Here is a 22,435-nt window from a genome sequence, read left to right on the forward strand (position 1 = left end):
GACGAAATGATTCCACCATGAGCACACTGGCATGCACTTATGCTCATGACGGAACCATTCCGTCATGAGCATAGAAGGGGTTAAGAAACATATATGAAAATATTTTCAAAAACATGTAGGGCCTCATTTTGATGTCGGTGGGACCGCCACCGACAGTTTATTGGTGGCAGAGCCACCAACAGCCAGGCCTTTGGTCCAACCACCACATTACGATGTGGATGGCGGATAGCAGCGGTCAGGGAGACAGACTGCCGCCTCTGACAGGTTCAAGGAGCCCGCAGGGTGGCGGGCAGACACTAATCCTTATAATGGAGGCAGTGCCCGCGTAGGCAACATAGCGAGGATTAGGATGCCCATTTCCCACTGCCTTTTCATGATGTTCCACTACCATGAGAAGACTGTCGGAAAGGGACTTTGGGGGCGAAAAAAAAAGGCCTCCATCCCCCATGTGCCACTGCTAAGTGGGCAGAGGGGCACATGTGGTGCCCCTCTCAAACACCCATGCACTGTGTGGCTGGCACCAAATGGTGCCTGGCACACAGAGCATGGATGTTTGTAAGCCTGCATTTGTCTACTGTGGCTTGTGCTGTGGCTCTTTTCCTAACGGCAGTACTTGTCACAGTAGAAAAATTCAATTTTCGACTGCCCACACGGTGGTCTTATCAAAATGTGGTGGGTGGGACCACCGACTACTTGGGCGGTCTTAATCCCACAGCGATGGCGGTCGGACGCTCGTCCAATCTCCATCGTTACGAGGCCCATAGTTATTCCAAATTAAAACAAACATCCTTAACTACAATAAAATGTATCTTAAAAATTATTAGATATATTTTATTCAAAATATTATACAATATGATATTTTTATTTTTTTGTACTGCTGTTCAATATTTTCACAGCTTATGTTGTTTTTAATTTGTTAATATTATTTTGTTACATATTGAAACTTTAATTTAAATATTACAAATTTACTTTACAATATTTGAAATATATACCAAAACTTTAAAACGAAATTTGTTTTAAAAATAAAATAGGATTAAATAATATTTAAAGATCTCCCCACTCTTATCTCCTATAAACCCCAAATCCTGTTCCTATATTTGTTTTTTAATACAAAAAATAAACAAAAACAAATATGCACTAATGTATTATTTTTTTTAATACTTCCCACCCAATGTCCCCTATAAACGTCCCACTCCTATAAAAATATATTTCTACATATAAAAAAACATTTAAACAATTTCAAGTAGAAAAATAACATTCTTATAACCGCATATTCAAAAATTAAAAATCCTTAATATAAATAAAAACACATAAGATAAAAAAACACTATTTACCACTAAAAAATGTTATTATTGCAAACGATATATAAGCAATTTTGATCCTAAATACATTGATATTTTAAACAACACCTAAAATGATATTTTTTGCAACGATATTAAATACAACAGTATTTTCGTTTTACACCTGTCAGCCAGAATATGATACTAACTCATTAAAGCTTTAATGATGCTGAGATTGTTAATGCAGCTGCCTCCTTTCTCTTTTTTTTGTCTTCATAAAATCCAGCTATCATTGCTGGTGGTGCTCATCGTGTTGTAATCCCAGGCGCACCTTAAAGCTGCAAAATGGTCACCAAACCATACAGGGTTGGAACTCAGATTACCTGGGCTGGGAGTTGAATTTAGGTGGTGGCTTTCAGGCTCATAAAAGCAGGAATGTGCAATTTTCGAGGCATAAACCAGTTAATTTTATTATTACCACCAAACTTGCAAACTATGGGGCATATGTAGGTTATTCACAATTTGCGATTCTCAAATAGCGATTTTTAAGGAATCGCTATTTGAGACTTGCAAAATGGAATGTAGGTACAAAATTGCAATATTTTAGCAAATCTCTAAAATTCCTTAATTGCGATTAGCAAATTGCGAATCGCAATTAAGGAATGAGAGTCCCATTCATTCCTATGGGCCAAGAGGCCCACAGCAATGAATGGGGATACATTCTCAAATTGCGAGTTTCTATGAGAAAATCGCAATTTGAGAATCGCAATTCCAAGGGTGCCAGGGTGTCCAAAGGACACCTGTTGCAGCCCTGGTATGTGCCTGTAAGTACATGTGGCGCACAGACATGCCCTAAGGGCATGTCTGTGCGCCACATGGTACTTTGAATTTTAAAAAACAATTCATTTTGAAAGGAAATCACAAAATACCATCTACTTGGAGTAGGTGTTATTTTGCGATTCCTTAAGACATATTCGCAATGTCAAAGGCACTCCTACATAGCATTTAAGAAATCGCAAAATTGCGATTCCTTAAATGCTTGAGCAAAATAAGGAATCACAATTTTTGCGATTCCTTATTTTAATATGTGGCACCTACAAACCAAAAGGCCGTTTGCGATTCCCAAACGCCTTACTACATATGCCCCATAGTCCTCATAATTAGACTCCAGTGGTCACGTTTTCAATTGCTAAATGCAAAACGGTCTTGGAATGGCTTAAATCATAGAGTCCTTTAGTTACCTTACTCCAATGTCCTTGATTTACTCATAAATGTTTCTCTTCCTGAGCCGCAACCCACAGGAGGATGTTGATACTGGCTAGTAAGTGCATCTGGGTAAAATCAGGTAGCCCGTCAATGTTGCATTGGGTCGCTGGGTAATAGTTCCTATGCATATTGGTTCATTATTACTGACCATGGCTTTCTGTGGCCCTATCACGGTCTACGCCACTTCATTGGAAGATCTAGGGTGGGAACTAAGCCACATGCCAAACTTAATTATCATTGGAGTTGATTTCAACTTTCTAACATGGAGTTCTGCTGCAGTAGAGAAGGTGTCTCTGGTAAGTGATATTTACCATTTATGGTATCAACTCGGTACCTATTCCATATACATTATTCATTCCTTGCATGTGTTGAAACGCTTGCAGACTTAACAACCAACATGATGGTTTGGTCAAAGCTGGTTTTGCACTTTACTTTGCAGATCAGGAAAGTAGAATCTGCTTTTCCTGATGTCTTTATCAGAATATTTAACTTGTAAAATTAGGCATTGTTTTGCTTGCACATTATAGAATTATTTTACAATTAACAAGAAACATACAGATGTTTGGTAATTCATCAGATCATTAATGGAATAATATATTTTTATGTGTTCTCGCTCAATCATTATCAACCAATGCTGATGCATAGCTTAAGCAGCGTTGACTAAATTGATCTTGTAAACTTTTCTATTCTACAATTGCTTCTAAAATGTAGCGTGTTCCATTTTAAGTATCTTGAGAGCAGTATCAAACTCAACACAAATATTAAGGCCACCGAAAAAGCTATCACATCATTGCAGGTTTCTATGATCTAACTGTAATCGACAAAATAAATTCTGTTAATTCTGTGCTCCAAATTATGGTCAGCACAAGAAGGCAGATGGCCCATGTAGCTCCCTAGCATCACAGGATAATGGGGATTGGCATGCCACACTGACAAATCAATGATGGGCACAGCATCAGTGGCATGTGTTGCTTCCAAGCTGCTTCCAATTGTCTCCAAAATGTAAAAATATTTTGCTGCAGATGAGAGTACAAAGCCAAAGTACAAGTGAAGTGTGCATGGTTGCCGCACAGTTTTCTGTATGTTTCTTTATCACATATTAATCACAAGTAGAAGAAGGATTTCTTTCTCCTTACTTCGATGATTTGCATCGCACTTTTGGTGTTTGCTGGACTTTTGCCTGGGAGGGAGCCAAGAATGGTGAATTGTTGATAATAATCACTGTGTTTACCTTATTGTAAAGTTCTAAATTCCATTAAAATATGCAAAAAGAATATCAATTAGGAACCACTTCGAACCTGTCTCAGAAGAGGCAGGATCAGTTAGTTGACTTCTTTAAAAGCTTATGGCAATTTGATCAGGACTAATTTGGTGCCGATAAGGCAGCAGTAATCTTCAATTATGAGAGGCCCAACTGGTGTCCAGCCTATTACAGAATGGCATGCAACCGTTACAGATTGGAGTGCTCGCCTCCAAGGCAACTCTCATTTGCAGCCAATTAAATGAACTCTTTAGCCAATCTATTCAGCCAGTCAATTTGGGAATTTGTTTCAGGTGGTATAAAGTAATGTTCCAAACACACACCTTTTTTTTCTTCAAACAAACTGTGTCTTGTTTTCCAGAACAAGTATCTGTAGAATATTTTCTTTTGCAAACATCTGGTCAACAATACTATCTCAGTGGAGACTTACTCTACCACACTTTTCTCTGGTGACTTGAATGATCTATGAGTACATTGCCCTATTCGACGTTAAAAGCAACACAGACTACAGGCCCACTGTATCACTTTCCTGTCAAGGGACAAGACTGGAAAACACGGTGCACGGGGGTAAGTGGGGGGACTACATGGGCCCCCAGGGACAATTATCAATGGCCTACAACGGCCGGGGGGCCTGTTTGGGGCCCTCTGATCCCTTTCTGACGGTTCCCACCTTGAAAAGGCTGTCTGAAAGGAATATCGTAATCCTGACGGTGGTGCCTTCCTCTGGACAACCGCCATTCTGGGACGCTCCTCCAACCGGCGCACCATCAGGATGCGCCAGACAGCTGTGGGTCCAACTGCCAGTATTATAATACAGAGGTTGGACCCAAGAGCTGTCAGTGGTCAGACTGCCACCGACAGGCTGTCAGCAGTCCGACGCAGACATCGCAATCAGGCCCTTTGTTTCTAATGGTAAGGTTAACATTTTTATTTTTGCAGGATAGCCGGTCATCTTTCTGTCTTATATGTGCAAATATCTAAATGGGAACATATATCACTCACCCTTTCAAAATAGGTGTTGCCAAAGCTATTGATGAGGATTACATTTAAGGCCTTAATCCTGATGATAAACAGCCCTGTCTACGAAATCTTCACCCGCATGTTGTTAAACGCGGTCGTTACAACGACTGCGTTGTAACAACACCTACCATTACCCCACAAGTCATAACAACGACTTGTGGAGGGGGGAGAAGGTGTTGGATTTAAAATCCAACACCTTCCCTACTGTCCGCACAGACTGGAGTTGGAATAGTAAATTATACTATTCCAACATCCAGCGCCCCCCTCCGCAAGTCATTGTTATGACTTGCGGGGTAATGGTATGCGTTGTTATAACGCAGTCACTGTAACAACCGCATTGTAACAACATGCAGGGTGACGGCAAGCGGAATAAAGAGGCATATTCAATCCTGACCCATAAATTAATGCATGCTAGCCCGCCTATTTAAAGCCTATGAACAAATCTAGACATGTTGCTTTAGTGGAAAGTACCATGGCCTAACTTCAATGGGAGAGCAATTTTTACTTAGTCAGCAGGACGGGGAGAGAAGCAGACACATTGCTGCCTCTCAGAGCAGCCCCTTTCTGATACAGCTGAAAATAAAACCACCACTGCATTTAAAAGTCAAAAATGAAATAAAAGTGTGGGATATGAACCCAAAAATGCAAAGAACCAGCCATACCACCACACCAGAGAGTCCTGGAGCAGGCTACCAAATAAACCTCCCTGAGCCGCTTCATAACAGTAATATAGCTCACTAAGAAAGCTTGTAATTGGTTATCCAAGGTCAAACCTATTATCTATCCCAACTACATGAATTGTTGAAAAGGCTGCATGGTGTCGTTATGAGGTATCCCCATCTTTCAGTGTGCACTTTATCTCAAGTGTACTCCAACTCTTCCCCTTCTTAAATTTAAGTCAAAGGAGATGATGGGAATCAATCTGCACAGTTGACTACATGATCCAAATGAGAATAAACCACAAACATGTATATATATTTGCATTGTAACTGTACACAGTCTGACTGAAATATGATCACTTTTTATTCCAATATTGCAGTATTGTTTGTGAATGTGAATGATCCAGAGTAAGAAATGTAGCCTGAAAACATGCACTATTATTGTAAGCTGAAAAGTAATGACAGGCATAATTTTACGAGAATTGTGGCCATGCTGCTGTTTAGAGTTACATTTTCCTACACAATAAAATGAAGGGTTTGGCTTCATAACCATATTTTTTTAAAATTGTGTCTATCCAATGCTAAAAGATTTGGTATCAGGCCATGTACAAAATTGGTGGAATTGCAGATCATTTTTTCTTGTGAAGACTGTAGGTAAAATGCCTCTTTAAAATGATATGCTATTTTTAATTTTCCTGAGAAAATAATTCTTTGATACCCCCAACAGAGTGGTGTGTTGACCGTAAAACTAGGTAGAGATATGGGAACCTACGTCATCAACAAACAGACACCTAACAAACAAATTTGGCTGTCTTCTCCAACCAGGTAAAATATATCTCTTGTGTGCTGTTACTTGTTGTAGTAATTAAGTGTCTCTAATAGCCTAACCATTTCCAGTTTCCTCCCATGCTAAAGCACCAAATCAGATACCCTGAAGGTGGTAGACAATGCTCTCAAGTTTGTAGTCTAAGGAACTCTCACCGATATGTCTTTGCCAACCTACCTGCAGACTTTGACACTATCGATCACCTAGTTCTTCATCAGACTCTTTTCACTTGCACCGGCAATTATAAAACTTTCTCTTACTGTTTTTCCTCTATCTTAGCACATACATTGGAATACAATAAATGGATTGCTCAAAATCCCTTCGACTCCCTGTAACATAGGTGCCGGTACGGCTCCATAGTCATAGATATGCTATTCAATCTGTATGTGCTGCTCATTAGCTGGCCTTACTGAGTTGTATGTCAGGGTTTCCTATACAGCTAACATCATAGAATTTAGAAATTGCCTAATAACCACTTCAGTACCCTATGGAGCAATGTACTTGAAACCGAACCCCACTAAAACCAAGTTAGTCCTCATTATTGCTTTCTTCTCAGCCCAAGATTGAGAACTGAAGCCATGCCATGCAATTCTGTGCATTTTGATCCCTTCTTGCCACAAGTGCCAAATTTCTAAAGTTTCAAAATGACTTCAGCCTCATCTTCAAGAAACGCATACTAAAAAAAAACCTAAGCTACAAGTTCAACCTGTTGTTAAGATTGAACTTTTCCTACTCTCATACTTCTGCTCCACTGTGCAAGCCATTGTCCTCCCATTGATGCCCTCAAACTCACTTTCCACAGTGCTGCATGTCTATTTTCAGGGCAATGCAAATAAAATCTCATTTTCCCAACCCTCAGCGACATCCTCTGACTCCCTCTTGAGACAGAATTCCATTCAGTTACCTCCCAGTGCCCCTCCCTCGTTCAGTTCTGGAAAGAGCTGAACAACAGCGGCTGCTACTGAGCAAGGGTGGGCGGTGGGGGAGAGGGAACAAGGAAGGGGATAAATAATTTAAAATAAATTGGGCTTACCTCTTTACCGCCAATTGCTGCCTTCTTTTTCTCAATCCTACTCTCTTCAGCAAGCACACAGTCTCCCAGAATTCCCTCTCCAAGCACAATGCTGCCTTAGCAGCGCTGTGATTGGTCTTAGCGCCATGGTTCGGCGTTCAGACAGGGACTGGCAGGCTGTGCATGTTTTCCACCAAGGCTGTAAGACAGCCTAGCCTGGGTGGAGAACATGCAGAGTGCGCATGACGCTTTGGCACCCCGGACAGCCCGCCAAAGCATCATGCGCACTTTAGGTGATGCCACCACTCCTCCCCCTGTGACGCAGGGAGCCCAGCCCCGCCCACCTGGCTTCAGCTGCAAGTTGAATACAAAAAATAAAATGATAATAACAAAAGTTATCATTTCAATTGTTGTATTTAGCTGAAGCAGTGGTGCGACACGCCTTAGCGGGGGAGACACCATTGGAGATGTAGACTCTCCCCTACTCCATTCCTCCCCCTCTTCCTGATTGACTCCCTTTCAAACAACCTATTGGCCCCCATTGTCTTAGTTTTGTCTTACATTAACCTTTGTCTCCTGTTTATTAGGGTTATTGTCCCCTGTGTAGTTCTGTACTCTAAGGCAAATGCTCCATGTACATTTTTGTAAATTGTATGCAAAATGTTACATACTGCTCCATTTCACGTAAGGATGCATCCTTATTAGAATTTTTCTGTGCACTGTTCTTATAAATTCCTTTGTACAACCTTTACCTGTGGGTCACAGCTTTACTTTCTGTAAAATAAAACAACTAACGGTGAATTACAGTGAAAGAAACGTTTTCCCTATAGTTTGGCTAACAACTGGCACAGACTGACTGGTTAACCAGATACCTGCAACATGTACTCCTTTCCAAGACATTAACCAGGCTGAAACAGGTGTTAAGATTGAGAAATTGTACCAATATAAACAGCTGGCACACAGAACAGAAATCAACTACTCATCCTTATCTATTGTTATGTTATGTTAATGGCTTTTGTATCGCGCATAAATCACCCAGGGGCATCTCAGCGCTTACCGGAGGGGGGAATACTGCAGGTCGGAAGTTATCGGAATAGCCAAGTTTTTAATTGTTTCCTAAAGGACAAGTAGGTGGTAGATTTTCGCAGCATCACTGGAAGTGAGTTCCAGAATTTGGGTGCTATAAATGAGAAAGCTCTGCCGCCTGTGCGGGTTAGCCGAATCCGATGGATGTTCAGGAGGGCCAGGGCGTTAGATCTTAGATTGCATTCACTAGAATGCTTAGAAAGTTTATCCCTAAGATAGACTGGGCCCTCAACTCTAAGAGCTTTGAAGGACAGGCAGCAGATCTTGAACATAGAGCGCTTTTGAATCGGCAACCAATGCAGTTGTCTGAGCAGAGGGAGGGATGGAGTTCCAGGAGCGCAATTCAAAACCATTCTGGCCGCCGTATTCTGTATTACTTGTAGTTTTGATAAAGTCGTAACTCCTACCTCTGCCAGTAAGGCGTTGCCGTAATCCAGCCTGCTCCCTATCATTGCCTGCACTACGGTTCTACGGTGCTCTAGAGGTAGGTACGGGATCATTCTACGCAGTAGACGCAGATTATAGTAGCATGATCCTGCGATGTTTTTCACATTGTCTTTCATATCCAGCTTGACATCTAATTGGATTCCCAGGCTTTTTACTGAGGTGGAAGGTTTTGGTGCCTCACCCAATTGGGGGGCCACCAGTCAGAGGTCCAAAGGTGTGCGGACTTCCCTAAGAGCATTAGCTCTGTTTTTCCCAGATTGAGCTGTAAGCATTGCTCCCTCATCCAATTTGCGATTGCCAGCCGTTGTTTCTCGTCAGTGATGTTATTACCAATTGGGAACAGTAGCTGTGTATCGTCGGCGTACAAAATAATCTCGAAGCCGAAAGATTGGATCAGCTTAGCCAGGGGGGCTAGATAGATATTAAATAGGGTGGGGCTAAGACAGGAGCCCTGTGGCACCCCCTTATCCAACAAGAATTTCTTCTTGGAGACAAATGGTCCAAGCATGATAGTTTGTCATCTGTCCCTTAGGAAATCTCTCAGCCACTGTAGGGCAGTGCCTCCGATGCCACACTCACTTAGTCTCTCCGCTAGCCTTTGATGAGATATCGTATCAAAAGCCGCGGAGAGATCTAGGAGGATCAGGATTGAGGAGCCAATATCCTTGTTACCTCTACTGGGGAAACTACTGGAATCAAAAATAAACACCCAACTTAGTCAACTTAGTCAATACCTGGAAGCAAACAACATGCTAGACCCTTCCCAGTCAGGCTTTCGACCGGGGTTCAGCACAGAAACAGCAACGCTGGCGGTCACTGACTCACTAAGACGTACCCTTGATGCCGGTGGGTTGTAAAGGATGTTTCCCGCTATTTTGTATGTTTCCCTATCTTCCGGTCGTTTTCCCTTCCTCCATTTCCTCTCTAATGCTTTACATGTGGTTTTTAAGGATTTAAGTTCGCCCGAGTACCAGGGAGCTGAAGGTCCCCTTGGTGACATGGTCGCCTTTTTTTGAGGAATCACTGTGTCCAGTGCTTTCGTTAGGGCTAAGTTAAAGCTATCCAGCATGGCAGAGGGGTCTTGATCCATTAATTCAGTTTTAATGGATTGTTCGATGAAAGGCTTGGCAAAGTTGTCCATCGTCAGCTTGTGCCATGGTCTTTTATATTTTCCCTTTTTGTGTGCGGGGTTGACCCTATATTTTGGCCCTGGTTGGAGTTGGAGGGAGAATTGGACTAAATAGTGGTCAGACTTTAAACAAAAACATAGAGTAAGCAAGTGAATTACAGCTGTAAAGGGTCGATAATCAAATTTAGTTTAAGGCGGAGGGGGCGGGCATGGCTCCAAGGGAGTATGTTGAATTCTACACATCTCAGCAAAGTGAGCACATAACAAACAAGTGAATGGAAAAGCAAATAAATTTACACGCATTATTATGATAACAGGCCCAACACACATTTTATTTAATGGCGCATACAGTTTTATAATGTACCGCGATTCACGCGAACTTTATCCAGCATAAAACCAGTTGCATTAATTTAACTGCTTTTATGCTGGATAAAGTTTGCGCTACATTATGAAACTGCATGTGCCATTAAATAAAATGCGTGTTGGGCCTGTTTTCATAAAGTATTACTTTGTTTGTCACTGTCAGTAGTAGTACTCACTGTCTAAATCCTAGTATGCAGCACTACTGGTCGACTTGATCAGATGATCAAATCAGTTTGTGATCGAGGGACAAATACACGAGCAGCCAGTAGCACTGAACACGAGGTGCGGTGACCGTCTGACTCAAGGAAGCTCCAACGTCACGCTCACTCCCTCCCACCCTGAGTGGGAGTGAGGGACTGATAGGCAGTAGCTTGCTGGCTGAACAGCCCAGCAATGTAGAACTTGCCAATCACTGTATGGCTTCACAATAAGCCATGGCCATGATTGGTCATACACCTGTTAGTGCCTCCCACGCGCGGCACCTCACAAACAATGCCCACTGTGTGGAGAGGGTGGCCTGGGCCGCCTGGCAACCGCCGTGTGCATCTCAGCCAATCCAGATGCTGCTCCACCAGCGCCAGAATTTGCTTGAGCAGTGGTAGTCGCCGTTCATTAGGAGACCGGGGGCTGCGGCATGGAACAACCCTCACTCATCTAATGTGCAGCCTATTGCGCATGTTCGGGCTGGTCGGAAAAATTACCATCCCTAAACAGAACATGCGCACTCTTGATGTGCGCTCCACTGACCTGATAATATCGATGTCAACAACTCATTCATCACGACGACTTCACTGACAGAACTCCTACTGCCCCGCCCTCTTCAGAGCCAGCTGCCTCGGGCGTGGCCCTGAGACCGGCCGGCCCGGGAAAGATTTAAAAAGTGAGTGACGGCGTGCGCGACACTGCTTCTTTAAATGCCTGCCTCAATAGTGGAGCAACGCCCAAGCACCCTAAAGGATGCACCGCCACTGACCACATTATTTCAAACCAAATAGCTACCTTATATAGTACACATCTTGAATTTTCAGAATGTATTTTATAGTATGTATGACTACCGCCAGAAGCTTCCGTGCAACATCATGGACCTTTTACACAGCACAGAGGCCAGCAAAAATAACCATAAAATACAAAATAGTACTGCAGGAATGCCCTGGAGAGGTAGTGGCAATCCTGACTTAAAAGGCATATGCTGCCTCCAACCCTCCAAAAAAAAGGATACATCAAAATCATGTATCTTTACATGGTCTAAAGAGCCTATCACAAAACTGATTTACACACAGTACATCCTCTCCCATCCACCCAGTAATGGCAATAGAAAAAAATAGTGCTAGTTGAATTCTTCAGGTTTTTCACTTCATTCCATCCAGTAGTTTTACTTATAACATGAAATGGTACTAGTTGTCTTCTTCAGGCTTTTCTAAATTTTGTTTGACATGTTTTTCAATCCAATATTATCTGAAATCAGAGTGAATACATGGTCTGAGGCAATGCTCAGCTTTCATTCATTGCCTTTGGCTACAGTTTTTGCCGAATACCGTAGCCCTAGTATGGATGCAGACTGTTTCTAGCTTAAGTGACCTTCAGCCGTGCCCTATACCCTTGCTCGGATTGCTGCTTGGAATGGCCCACATTTGTGCCCAGGAGGCACTTTACGAGGGTTATGACCATAAGACGTGGCCTGTGCCAAGCACTCTTGCTGTCAATGCCTGTTCTTGATGCAGCTGTGTAAGTACAGGGAGCAAAACATTTTCCATGACCACACCCTATGCCCAGTATCCTTGGTCCTCTTCCTACTAAGCACACACTGTTGTACAGACACTACTTCCGTGCCCAGAACTTGTGGTGCCACTTTGGTTTGAGTCCTTCAAACACAATGTTGTCGCTACCCAAAACTCTCTTGTGGTATTTTGTAGAGGAAGGGTAGAACTTGCCTCCTCCCTATATAATTTTCCTCCCTTGAGCAGTCTTTATAAAACTCAGACTCGACCTCAAGTGGATGATATATCTTTTTGAATTGTTTGGTGTAAATTAAACTGGTCCAAAGTTGCTAGAGAACCAGGTAGCCATACATTTTAAACATCCTTTTTTGTGAACATTTCTCAAAATGGATAGTCGAAAATGCCTCAAACCAATTAAAGTTAAGCAATAAAGCTGCGCTTCATGTTGTCATGATCTGGGAGTTCCCCCCCCACCCCTAGAGCAACAAGGGTCGGATTTCCACCTCTCTAGTGCAAGGACTTAGTTCTGTGCACCAAGAATTAGAAATCCATTTGGATTTCGCCTCTTCCACAATCCATTGAGCAATACTTTGTAGATGGTGTTTATGTTCACAATCCTACCAGATGATTTAATGGACATTGTGGAACTCTAAACTGTATTACACCCTCAAAATAGCGCTAGAACCATAGGATAAAACTTAGGAAAATGTATTTCTAAAATACAATATAGAGTACATAATATATGAACTGTAACCACACAGAATGAGAAAATGCATTAATGTGTGACATGACCAGCGAAAACAATATGAACATTCTGAACATGGTTAGCAAGTACCTAGCATCCTAACCTCCATCTCTACTTCTAAGCGCTATGCTCTAACTTAGCGATAGTGGGAACTATTGAGCATTTAAATCGAGTTTCTTAAGATGAATCGCACAGTACACTGTTCATTTATTTATCACTGCCCTTGCCTGGGAATGATAAGCAGTACCGGGCTGAAGGCCACCACTCCCGGAGCTGCCCCCAACTGAGGGTGACTGTCGCAGCAACACCCTGTGACCTCTGGCTTGATAGTTCCTTTGCAAAGCCTCTCAAATTAATGGTCTGATACCCCAGGTTTTATAGTATCTGTTCGCCAATTGTCTCCTTTTTTACGTTTGAAGATACGAAAGTTCCAAGACACAATACGTATGACGATAAACGTGTAATCTCACAATCTTACATTTGCTCCTATCACTAAAACAATAGAAACATGTCAGATTTCACTGTAAGAGTCCATAGTCGTACAGCAGCGACTAGGAAACAACAGAAATATGTAAGCCTAGTTGTGTGGCAGACATGATGCTAACACTTTTGTGCTTGACTATAACTTCATACTTTCTAATTGAAAGAGATAAAAGAATCTGCAGGTGTACACATGATGTGAATACACCAGGTCTCAAGAAGACTTTTCACTGTGTTCACGACAATGTCCTTGTCCAGTTTGGTGAATGTTTAAAAGCTGCTCTACCATGAACATTTGTGTTAAATTTGCAAACATGTAACTTTATGGTGCAGATTGGCCATTGAGGTAAAGTTACAAACAACCCAAAAGTGCCTCTCCACTAGAACACACATCTCAATCTTCTTTTGTTTTTTTTAGTTTTATATGGCGCAACTTTACCCGACGGTATCAGCGCACTTTATATGAGCACCGGTTAAGATACAGACAGACACATTCTTTTTGTTAGGCACATGGAGATTAAGTGATTTGCCCAGAATCACAATATGTTGAGCATCCCTGCTGAGACTCTAATCTGGTTCCCCAGCTTCGAGGTCGACCGCTGTAGCCGTTAGGCCACAACCTCCCACCCCTTACACACCTTAAGTACAGATATGAAATTCTAATTGAACATGTTGGGTGCACATTGTCTTATGTTTGCATCGCACTCTCTCTGCCCTACTACAGGAACAGATTAGCACCCGCAACCTACTACAGGTCTCCTAATCAAGCTTCATACCATGCTGCGGCACATAGATATCTAATCTTCAAGTAGTTAATGGCACCCTCTTAAGCAATAGAAACAACCCATGCCTCCTGCTCCAAATCAGCCTCACAGCAGCCTTCGACACAGTTAACTACCAAGGATCTATCCATACCCCGGAAACACACATGAGCTTCACATTCATGCAAAGGTTTAAATCCTCACTAACCCCATCAACAAGTAATGATAGGAACTACAAGGTTCTAGAAACTCACTGTCTTATGTGGAGTATCTAGTGCTCTATTTTCAGTCGTTACATAGAACCCTACAAAACCATACTCCCCAATTACATCAAAACATGTACAACACTGACTCTACCTCAAAATCTCCTCTCGCTATGACATTCCTCGAATCAAAACCTGTCTTGTGCTAAAAGAAATACCTACCTATTAAACTGAAGCAGACTCAGGTGATTATTTAGAGTTTGGGGGATGCCGGACATGCTCCAAAACATGGGGGATTATCTGTCCACTCTAGAGTCGATGCATCTACATCTAAAAATTATTGGGGGTGTCCTGCATCTGTCAGACTCTAAGTAACTGTCTTAGACTGAATTCCTTGCATTCACTAATGTCTCTGACAAACATCAGATGCAAGCCTGGCTCAAACATTATTCTCTCTGGTTTTATCCACAAGCTCGCAAATATTGTCAACTCAATTAAAGTCACTCTTTACACCAATCAAGGAACACATTGCTAAAAAAAAAAAAGAAGGCAGCATGGTACCAGCTCTCCCTTCGGAAGTACGTGAATCCTTTCTTTTGGAAGACAAGTTAGGAACAACAGTGCAAGCCCTGGTCCTATCACATCTCTGTGTAGGGAATGCTCTGTGCAACAATCTGTAACAGGGATTATACACACAGTGGCTTACTTCATCAATTGCCTGGAAAGGTTTGATCACATCACCCCTATGCCCTTTCCTATCTGTCCAAGAATCTAACCACCTTAGGCGAACCTCTGGACCATCATCCTTGTTCCGCGCTTGTTCATCTATACAGATACCTCTACATACAAAATTTCCAGCCACTTCCTTATAAATCTAATGATTTTGCCCATGGAATGTCTATGAAACCATGTCTCTTTTCTCAGCTCTGCAGTTTCACAAGCTGTCAACAAATTCATGGGGGTAAAAAAAGAACATTGGCTCACTTAAATTCAGTCTTTAAATGTACCACTATCTGACTCTTATTAAAGAAACCTTGTTTGGACTCACCCACTGGACCTTGCCAATGTTAGGCCTATCTCCTTACTGTTGTTAGAATATAAAGTTCTGGAGGGGTATATATATTAGTATCTACTAAATAATATGTAACAGTCCAATATTCTGGATAAGGTGGCTTCATGGCACCTATGGGAAGATTTTCAGAGCTGTTTGCCGTTATTTTTTATATCTGGTTGGTTGCCATTGCAGGCATTGTCAGCAGATATTTGACATTGCTAGTCAAGCCATCCTGTTAAAACATCTAACGGCAACTGGAATACTTAAGACATCATTTAACTTGTTTCATTCTTTTCTTTTAAATTGTTAATAGAAAATTTAATTTCCTCCTTTTCATTCTAAACCTAGGTTGTTGAAATATGGGTTCCACCAGGGTCTTCTCCGTGGCCAAGTCATTTTGTGGCCAGCCTCTAGCTTCCCTATTCCACTCGTTGGGCTTACACTGCTACATGTCTGTTGACAACACCCATATCATATTCCTAATTGATGGTTATCTGAATATGGTGACAAAACCACTTTTTGGAGTGCATGAGAGAAGATCACGAGTGAATGTGCTGCTGTTGATTAAAACTTAACACAGAGCAGAGAGGAGTTATGATTATCAACAGCAGGGAGGCGCTCTGGGATCCTCCAGTCTGCCTATATAATCTAGAAGCTCAGCCTGAGGCAAGGCGTGTCACCAGGAGCCTCATAGTTGTGTTGGATGGCATTCTTTCATTCGGACGCCAAATCACTGCAATGTAGATAGCATACTATTTTGAGCTGCGACTGCTACAAAAAATACTCCTAGTTTAACTCTGGTGCAGTTGAAGCTGTGACTGCCTTTACAGGCTGAATTTTGGACCATGACAACTCGCTTTATCTGGTCTATCAAGATATCTTCTGGGCCAACTCTCTGCTGTCCAAGCTTCAACTGTTAAGTGAAAGTTTGATGCTCACAAATAACTACATCTTAATTAAATCTTTCCATTAGTTAGAATTGGCTCTAGGAGTGATTTCTAAAGTGATGCATGTGATACACCTAAGCAATCAGAGTTCGACCATCTTTTTTTACTAACAACCATCGTTATTGGGCCTTTTAATCTTCTGATCATGTACTTTTCAGAGCCCCTGCTTCCAGAGGTATTATCTGGGTGGTTTAGCTTTTTATTATGTCATCCTTTCCTCTTCAAATCCATTGCTCATTTGGTAATCACTCTAGGTTTTATAAACCTTAGTTAAAATCCAGCCAATTCCCAAGACATATGTAAATAGTAAAGACCCCTTAACAAGAAACAATTGATATAGCATATCTGGGTTTGGTGGCTCAGTGAACTAATGCATCCACTCCAAGGTTCTTTATATAAACACATAGAGCCTTATTATGAATTTGGTGATGCGGGAGCAGGACTGCCCAGCTCACGCACCGCCAAACCTGTGTAGGGACTCCCCGCCAGATCAGGAGTTTTCTCCTGTCTGGCAGGCTTTTTTGGCATTACCATGGCAGTGCCTATGAAATAAGCACCGCAATAGAGACGTCAAAATCAGTACCTGCACGGCATGGACTGCTGCAGTCCATGCCATGCAGGTACTGGTGTGCATGCACACAGGAGGGCACATGTTGAGCCGTCATGTGTGCATCCACATGGCGTGAGGCACCAGGGGCCCTATAGGGCCTCCTTTGTTTCCTCACCGCCACACTATTCATGACGGTCACACTGCCATAAACGGTGTGGCAGTGAGGAAACTCATAATATGCTTGGCGGAATCGCGGCGGTCCTGCAAGCATATTGCAGGCTCAGGACTGCCATGCAACCGCCAGGGAACGGCCGTTGCAGTGGTCTCAGGGTCACCCGACTGCCCTAGTTGTAATAGGGTGGTTGAGAGACAGCCACCATGAGTCTGGCGGTCCGTGGGCCGCCAGACTCATAATAATACCTATAGTCGCAGGTTTGAATCCAACAGGTCAGTTGTGCGTTCACCCTTCCTGGGGTTAAATAAGATGAGGACAATTGTCTTCAGTAACAACAAATATCCACTAACTATCATTTGTGCTAAGAGACATTCTCAGGAGTGAATGTGCACAAAAACACCAGATATGTTGTTTATCACAATGTGTCATGTTACTGGTTCCAGTGTTTTGCAGTTCCATTATAATTTTCCAACTGAAGGGTTTTTAGGAAAAATATGAAGGTCTTTTTGTAATGAATGTCAGTGTGTGCTTTCATTGGCAAACCATAAAATCCTTTGAACACGTTTTTAGAGTGGATTTATATATACTCAAAATATTCACTGAAAAAATTATGATAAATGGATATTATGGTATCGTACTAAAATTAGATATTAACCTACAATATAAAAATATATATAATACTTCCCTAACAAAAATATCTGTGCAAGCACCATTATGGTTATGGAATTGGCCAATGGTGGCATCTTCATTAGTGCTATGACACACCAGTGAGGTGTTGATGTATAAAAGAAGAAATATTTAAATGCTCCAACTTCTTTCTATAACTTAAAAATATCTGGCTAAAATATGCTTTAAATAAGCCGCAAAAAGAATTTCATGTAAAGTAATAACTTTTGTTGGTAAATTTTTGGTACAGTGTCTTGTGAACGCTATTCACATGGAAAACATATTTTTTTATTATCCACATATATCATTTCACGTTATATATTTATACCTGATGACTCGAAATCTTCACTTGCAACTACGTGGAGTTTCGCTTTAGGATAGGTAAGGGTTGTGGGGGTAACAGTGTTAGGATTCAGTGTAGATTCATCATGTATTGTTCAGTGGGGCTGACAGCACAACGTGATCATTTGTCGCTCTTATTGTTGTTTTCCATCCGCTCCTCATCAGCCCCTTGTCTGAAACTTAATTATACCCTGAAGTCTGGTAATAACGTGTGTTTGCTGATGTACGCATGCATTAAAATGCTGACTGAATGTCTAGTGCTAATCACATATCATGTCTCATTCGCGATAAACATTTAAGGGCTGCAGAGCTGTGTTGCACTCAGACAACTGTGAGGAGGGGCGTAGTTTCGGAGGGGGGATGTTTGGGGTGTTACACCCCCCTAAAAAATGTATTCTGTTGTAAATAGTTGGGTACAAGTGCTTTCAGTCGGGTATGGTGAGGTGCTGGATTTTTCACATGCACACAGACAAAAACACACACACGCTTTTATCTCCCCCCATCCAGTCTTGCTGACCAAGCTAGGCCCCTGACTGTGCTCAGAGTGCATTGACAGTGTGTGATGCCAGCAATGCATCTTCGTCACGCTCTATCAATCTGTCCCCCATCAGAACCACTAAGTTTCTAACAGTTTTGATTTTGGAAATGTACCTATCGAGCTTAACTGTCAGGGTTAGTTGATGCTCTGGGCTGTGTGGCAGACTACCGATTATTAATCTTTTTTTGGCTATAATTCCAGAGAAATTGCAACAACAAAAAATTGGACTGCCTCTGGAGAATAAGCCATGCAAATTGCAAGAAATGACCAGTTCTACCATTTGTTTTACATAATTTTATGGTATTGTTGTGTGTGCAATAATTCTGAAATTGCGTTCTTACAGACAAAATGTATGTGTTGAATTTCGTAATAAGAACTCTAACGTTTAGGCTAATCGCGAAACATCTTTGCTTAAGCCTGAACTCTGGAACTGAGACGGCAAAACCCCACCACAAGAAGCTGTGGAGTAGCTTGAGGGAAATCTGCCTGGATGCGTGGTTGGCTGAAGAGGAGGCTTATGGCGAATAGTAGTCACAGGCATCTATTTTGCATATCAATGTTCTTATATTTATGATAGTTAAACACATAGGTTGCTATTTGTGGGTGAAGGCCAACCTTACTTGGTTGCTCATTCCAAGTGGACTCATACTGATAATAATGGGAGGTAGAGCTGCCCGAGTAAATTCTCTTGCTAGACTTTTCGTTTTACCTCCAAATCCTAAATTCTTCACATTGGAATGAGGAAAATATTTGCGTTTTTGCTTTTAACACAGAAAGACAATGTTTTTCTTCTTTCCAGCTTGTTTTCTTCATGCAGATATCACTTGGTATTATTTGTTGAAATTTACATGGGGGAAAATCGCAGGTCAGTGCAGAATTATGGCATAACTTGGAATGTCAAACTAGGGGCTAACACCCTTTGGGCCAGATTTGCCATTTTCCAACACATTCTGAATAAAGGGCTTTGTGGCTATGGGAAAACTTATAAATTAAACTTAAGCATTTTAAAGTGGTCCTACTACAGCCTTTTAAGGTCAAAGCCTATATGCAGCGCATGCGCTGTCCACTGTGAGACATATTGTTGCCTTACAGTGGGCGCCTAGCCCACCCATTGCTTACCATTGGTTGGCTTTATTGTCACTCCCATATGCTATTATAGATACTGTGTAGCATGGCTAAAGACATTGGCAAAGCCAGTAGATCACAAAAGTGGTACCTATTCGTTTTTAACAATGTTTCTTTTGTGAATAGCACTTAATCTTGCATGGCTTTTACCCACTTCAAGCAAAAGGAGGAAGGGAGCACGCTGCCTTACATCCCAGCACTCATTTCGCCACAATGCATTATGGTCAACGCAGTGTATGATAACACTTCAGTGGCAATGTTTAGTTTTCACACTTGTTGGTGCAGCCATTGCATTTCATTTGAAATGGCTTTCATCTTCCATCCCCTAGTTTATCAACACGTGGTTAAATAATACTGTTTATCATCACACTGCTCTTCATAGTACTTATGACATACTATTGGTGTCTATGCAATTCATCTCTAAGCTTCAAAGGAGCTCATTCTGAAAACTAAAGTTATAGTTCGTCTTTTTAGTGCCTCAGGATCAGCGGTGGCTGCCGCAAAACTCAAGTGGGTGGGTGGGGGACAGGACGGGTGATTAGGGAAATAATTATATATTTTTTTAAGTACCTGTTCCGACGCTGCAGGCCGCATCAATGCTCCTCTTCTCTCCTGATGGTGTCCCAGCAGTCTCTGGGACACCAGCACTGGCTCCCACCACATCCCGTTGTTGCTCCCAATGGCATGAGAGGAGCGAAGGTCTGAGTCCCTTGGTTTGCAGCTAAGTCAGTGCCCCCGGAGTCTGTGCTGTTTCTGCAACCCGGCTGTGCAACAAAGCTGGGTTGGAGTACCTAAGTGATCATGACGGTTTGGCCAGCTGTCTTAGGCCAGCCAAACCAGCATGCACACTTACAGTGTGCACTACTCCTCCTCTGCTGGCTGTGACGACAGCCAAGCCCTGCCCCACCTAGACTTGACTGGCTCTAGAGGGAAACGGGAAAAATAAAATGACAATAAAACGAATTTATCATTTTATTTTTCCCATTTCCCTCAGCTGGCTCTCAGCAGGGGAGGGAGCGATGAGCCTCCGTCCTAGTGGAGAAGCCACTGCTGCTGACGCTAGGAATTGTCTATGCATTATTGCCTGCTGCTGGAGGCTATTAGTTGCCTGCCCCGAATTACAGATGCAAGCTGAAAGCAAGGGCACATGCTGATGTCAGTGGCACTCAGCAGCCATTAATGCATTGCAGCGGGACGACAGTAAAGCAGTTTGTAGACCACTATTCCTAAGCACCCACACACTTTTGTGCACCTCTCTTCATCCCTGTACTGCACTCCCTGCCACACTAGGCATTTACACCCCTATACACATCCAGCAGTTCATCCAAGTCCTGCTCTACACCTTGCTTCTTGCCCTCTCTCCAGTTTTGCTCTGGACATGCTTCTGCTTCTCTTCTTCCATCTTTTTTCCTCTACCTTGCACTAACTTTCTAGACCTCTCATCCTACCCAGGCTGCTGTCCCCCCGCCCCCCATCCCGCTCCCTTTATTTCACCTCAGCCACTACCTCTTACTTTCTTGACTCAAGTAATTACTGCCTTTTGTGACCCCTGATTGGCTGAGCATCCCTTGCCTGGTGTGCTAATTCAGTTTGTATGTCGCTGTTAATGATTATAATGTGACTGAGAACTCACATGTAGCATGGTGGAGTCTTTCAGTTATTTGATACCCGTAGTAAAAGCTGAACTGCTGATGCCTGATGTCCTTATTCTTAAACTTTTGAAGCTTTAACAAATGTTTTCAAGATCCAGAATTTGAAGTTCTCTGAAATATATGACTGTGATAAGTAGACGTGCTTTGTTGCTCACACTCTACATGTGCTATTTTTGTTTTAGCGGACCCAAGCGCTATGACTGGACTGGAAACAGCTGGGTCTATTCACACGATGGGGTTCCCCTCCATGACTTGTTGTCTGAAGAACTATCAACCGCTCTGAAATGCCATATAGACCTGTCATCTTTGGTTTATTCGGGTAAAGAGACGACTTGAAGAGACACCTTATTGAAGATTTCTTTTTAATTCCCTTGACATGTGACATTGCTCATCTTTAGGAAGTCTGTGATGCAGACCAATGGACGTCCTTCCTAAGCTGTTAAGTTTGCTTGCCTGGTGGTACCATAATGTTAAAAAGATTTGGTTCTGAACTATGACTGTTATCTAATTTTTGGGTTGTGGTTACAAGAAGGCTGAATAAAGTTTTCTGTTAATAAAGTATTTTTTTCTTGTACCACATATGCACCATTATTTATTTATATACTGTGAATTGTAGGATTGATATTGTTGCCTTAAAAGAAGAACTACCTGTGAGCTCTTATCTTTGGACCCTGGTGCAGAGAGTGGTTAAATCGCAATATTGTGGTCTAATTAATTAACAAGGTTCTCCTTTCAGTCACTGGATAGTTCGAGCACTCATTACTTGATCCAGGTAGGTGGAAGTATGTTTTGGACTCCGATACAGTATTCCATAATAATAACTCTCAATAAAAATACAGTCAAGGCAGAGCCATACTTTAAAAATAATGTGTCTTTACATATAGGAAGTGCATGGTAGATTTATATATCAAAAGTATACCCTTTCATGCCTAGAGTGCTGCATAAATTATTCAAAATAGAAGCAGAGAACTCTGGGTAGTTCAAGTTTAGATGAAGATCAGCTCATGTATAGAGCACTCTACAACATCAGTGACGTTCTGAATTTGCTCACCTCAAATGTCTGCTTTATTATCAAAGTTTTTACGCATAGGATTAGCGCATTGCCATCCACGCCGAGATAGAAAGGGGCA

The 22,435-nt window shown here is 42.1% G+C and overlaps 1 protein-coding gene across 1 annotated transcript in view; it reads left to right on the forward strand.

Moving 5' to 3' along the window:
• Positions 1-21,879, forward strand: part of FXN (frataxin) — a 116,553-nt gene extending 94,674 nt beyond the window's left edge. Inside the window, exons 4-5 of the mRNA XM_078675736.1 lie at positions 6,214-6,311; positions 21,488-21,879. Of these exons, the coding sequence (XP_078531862.1) occupies positions 6,214-6,311; positions 21,488-21,641 (252 nt within the window). The 3' untranslated portion in view covers positions 21,642-21,879. The remainder of the gene's footprint in view (positions 1-6,213; positions 6,312-21,487) is intronic.
• Positions 21,880-22,435: the final 556 nt, after the last annotated feature.

Source organism: Lissotriton helveticus, chromosome 2_1 (genome assembly GCF_964261635.1).
Source record: "Lissotriton helveticus chromosome 2_1, aLisHel1.1, whole genome shotgun sequence".
Lineage (NCBI taxonomy): Eukaryota > Metazoa > Chordata > Amphibia > Caudata > Salamandridae > Lissotriton > Lissotriton helveticus.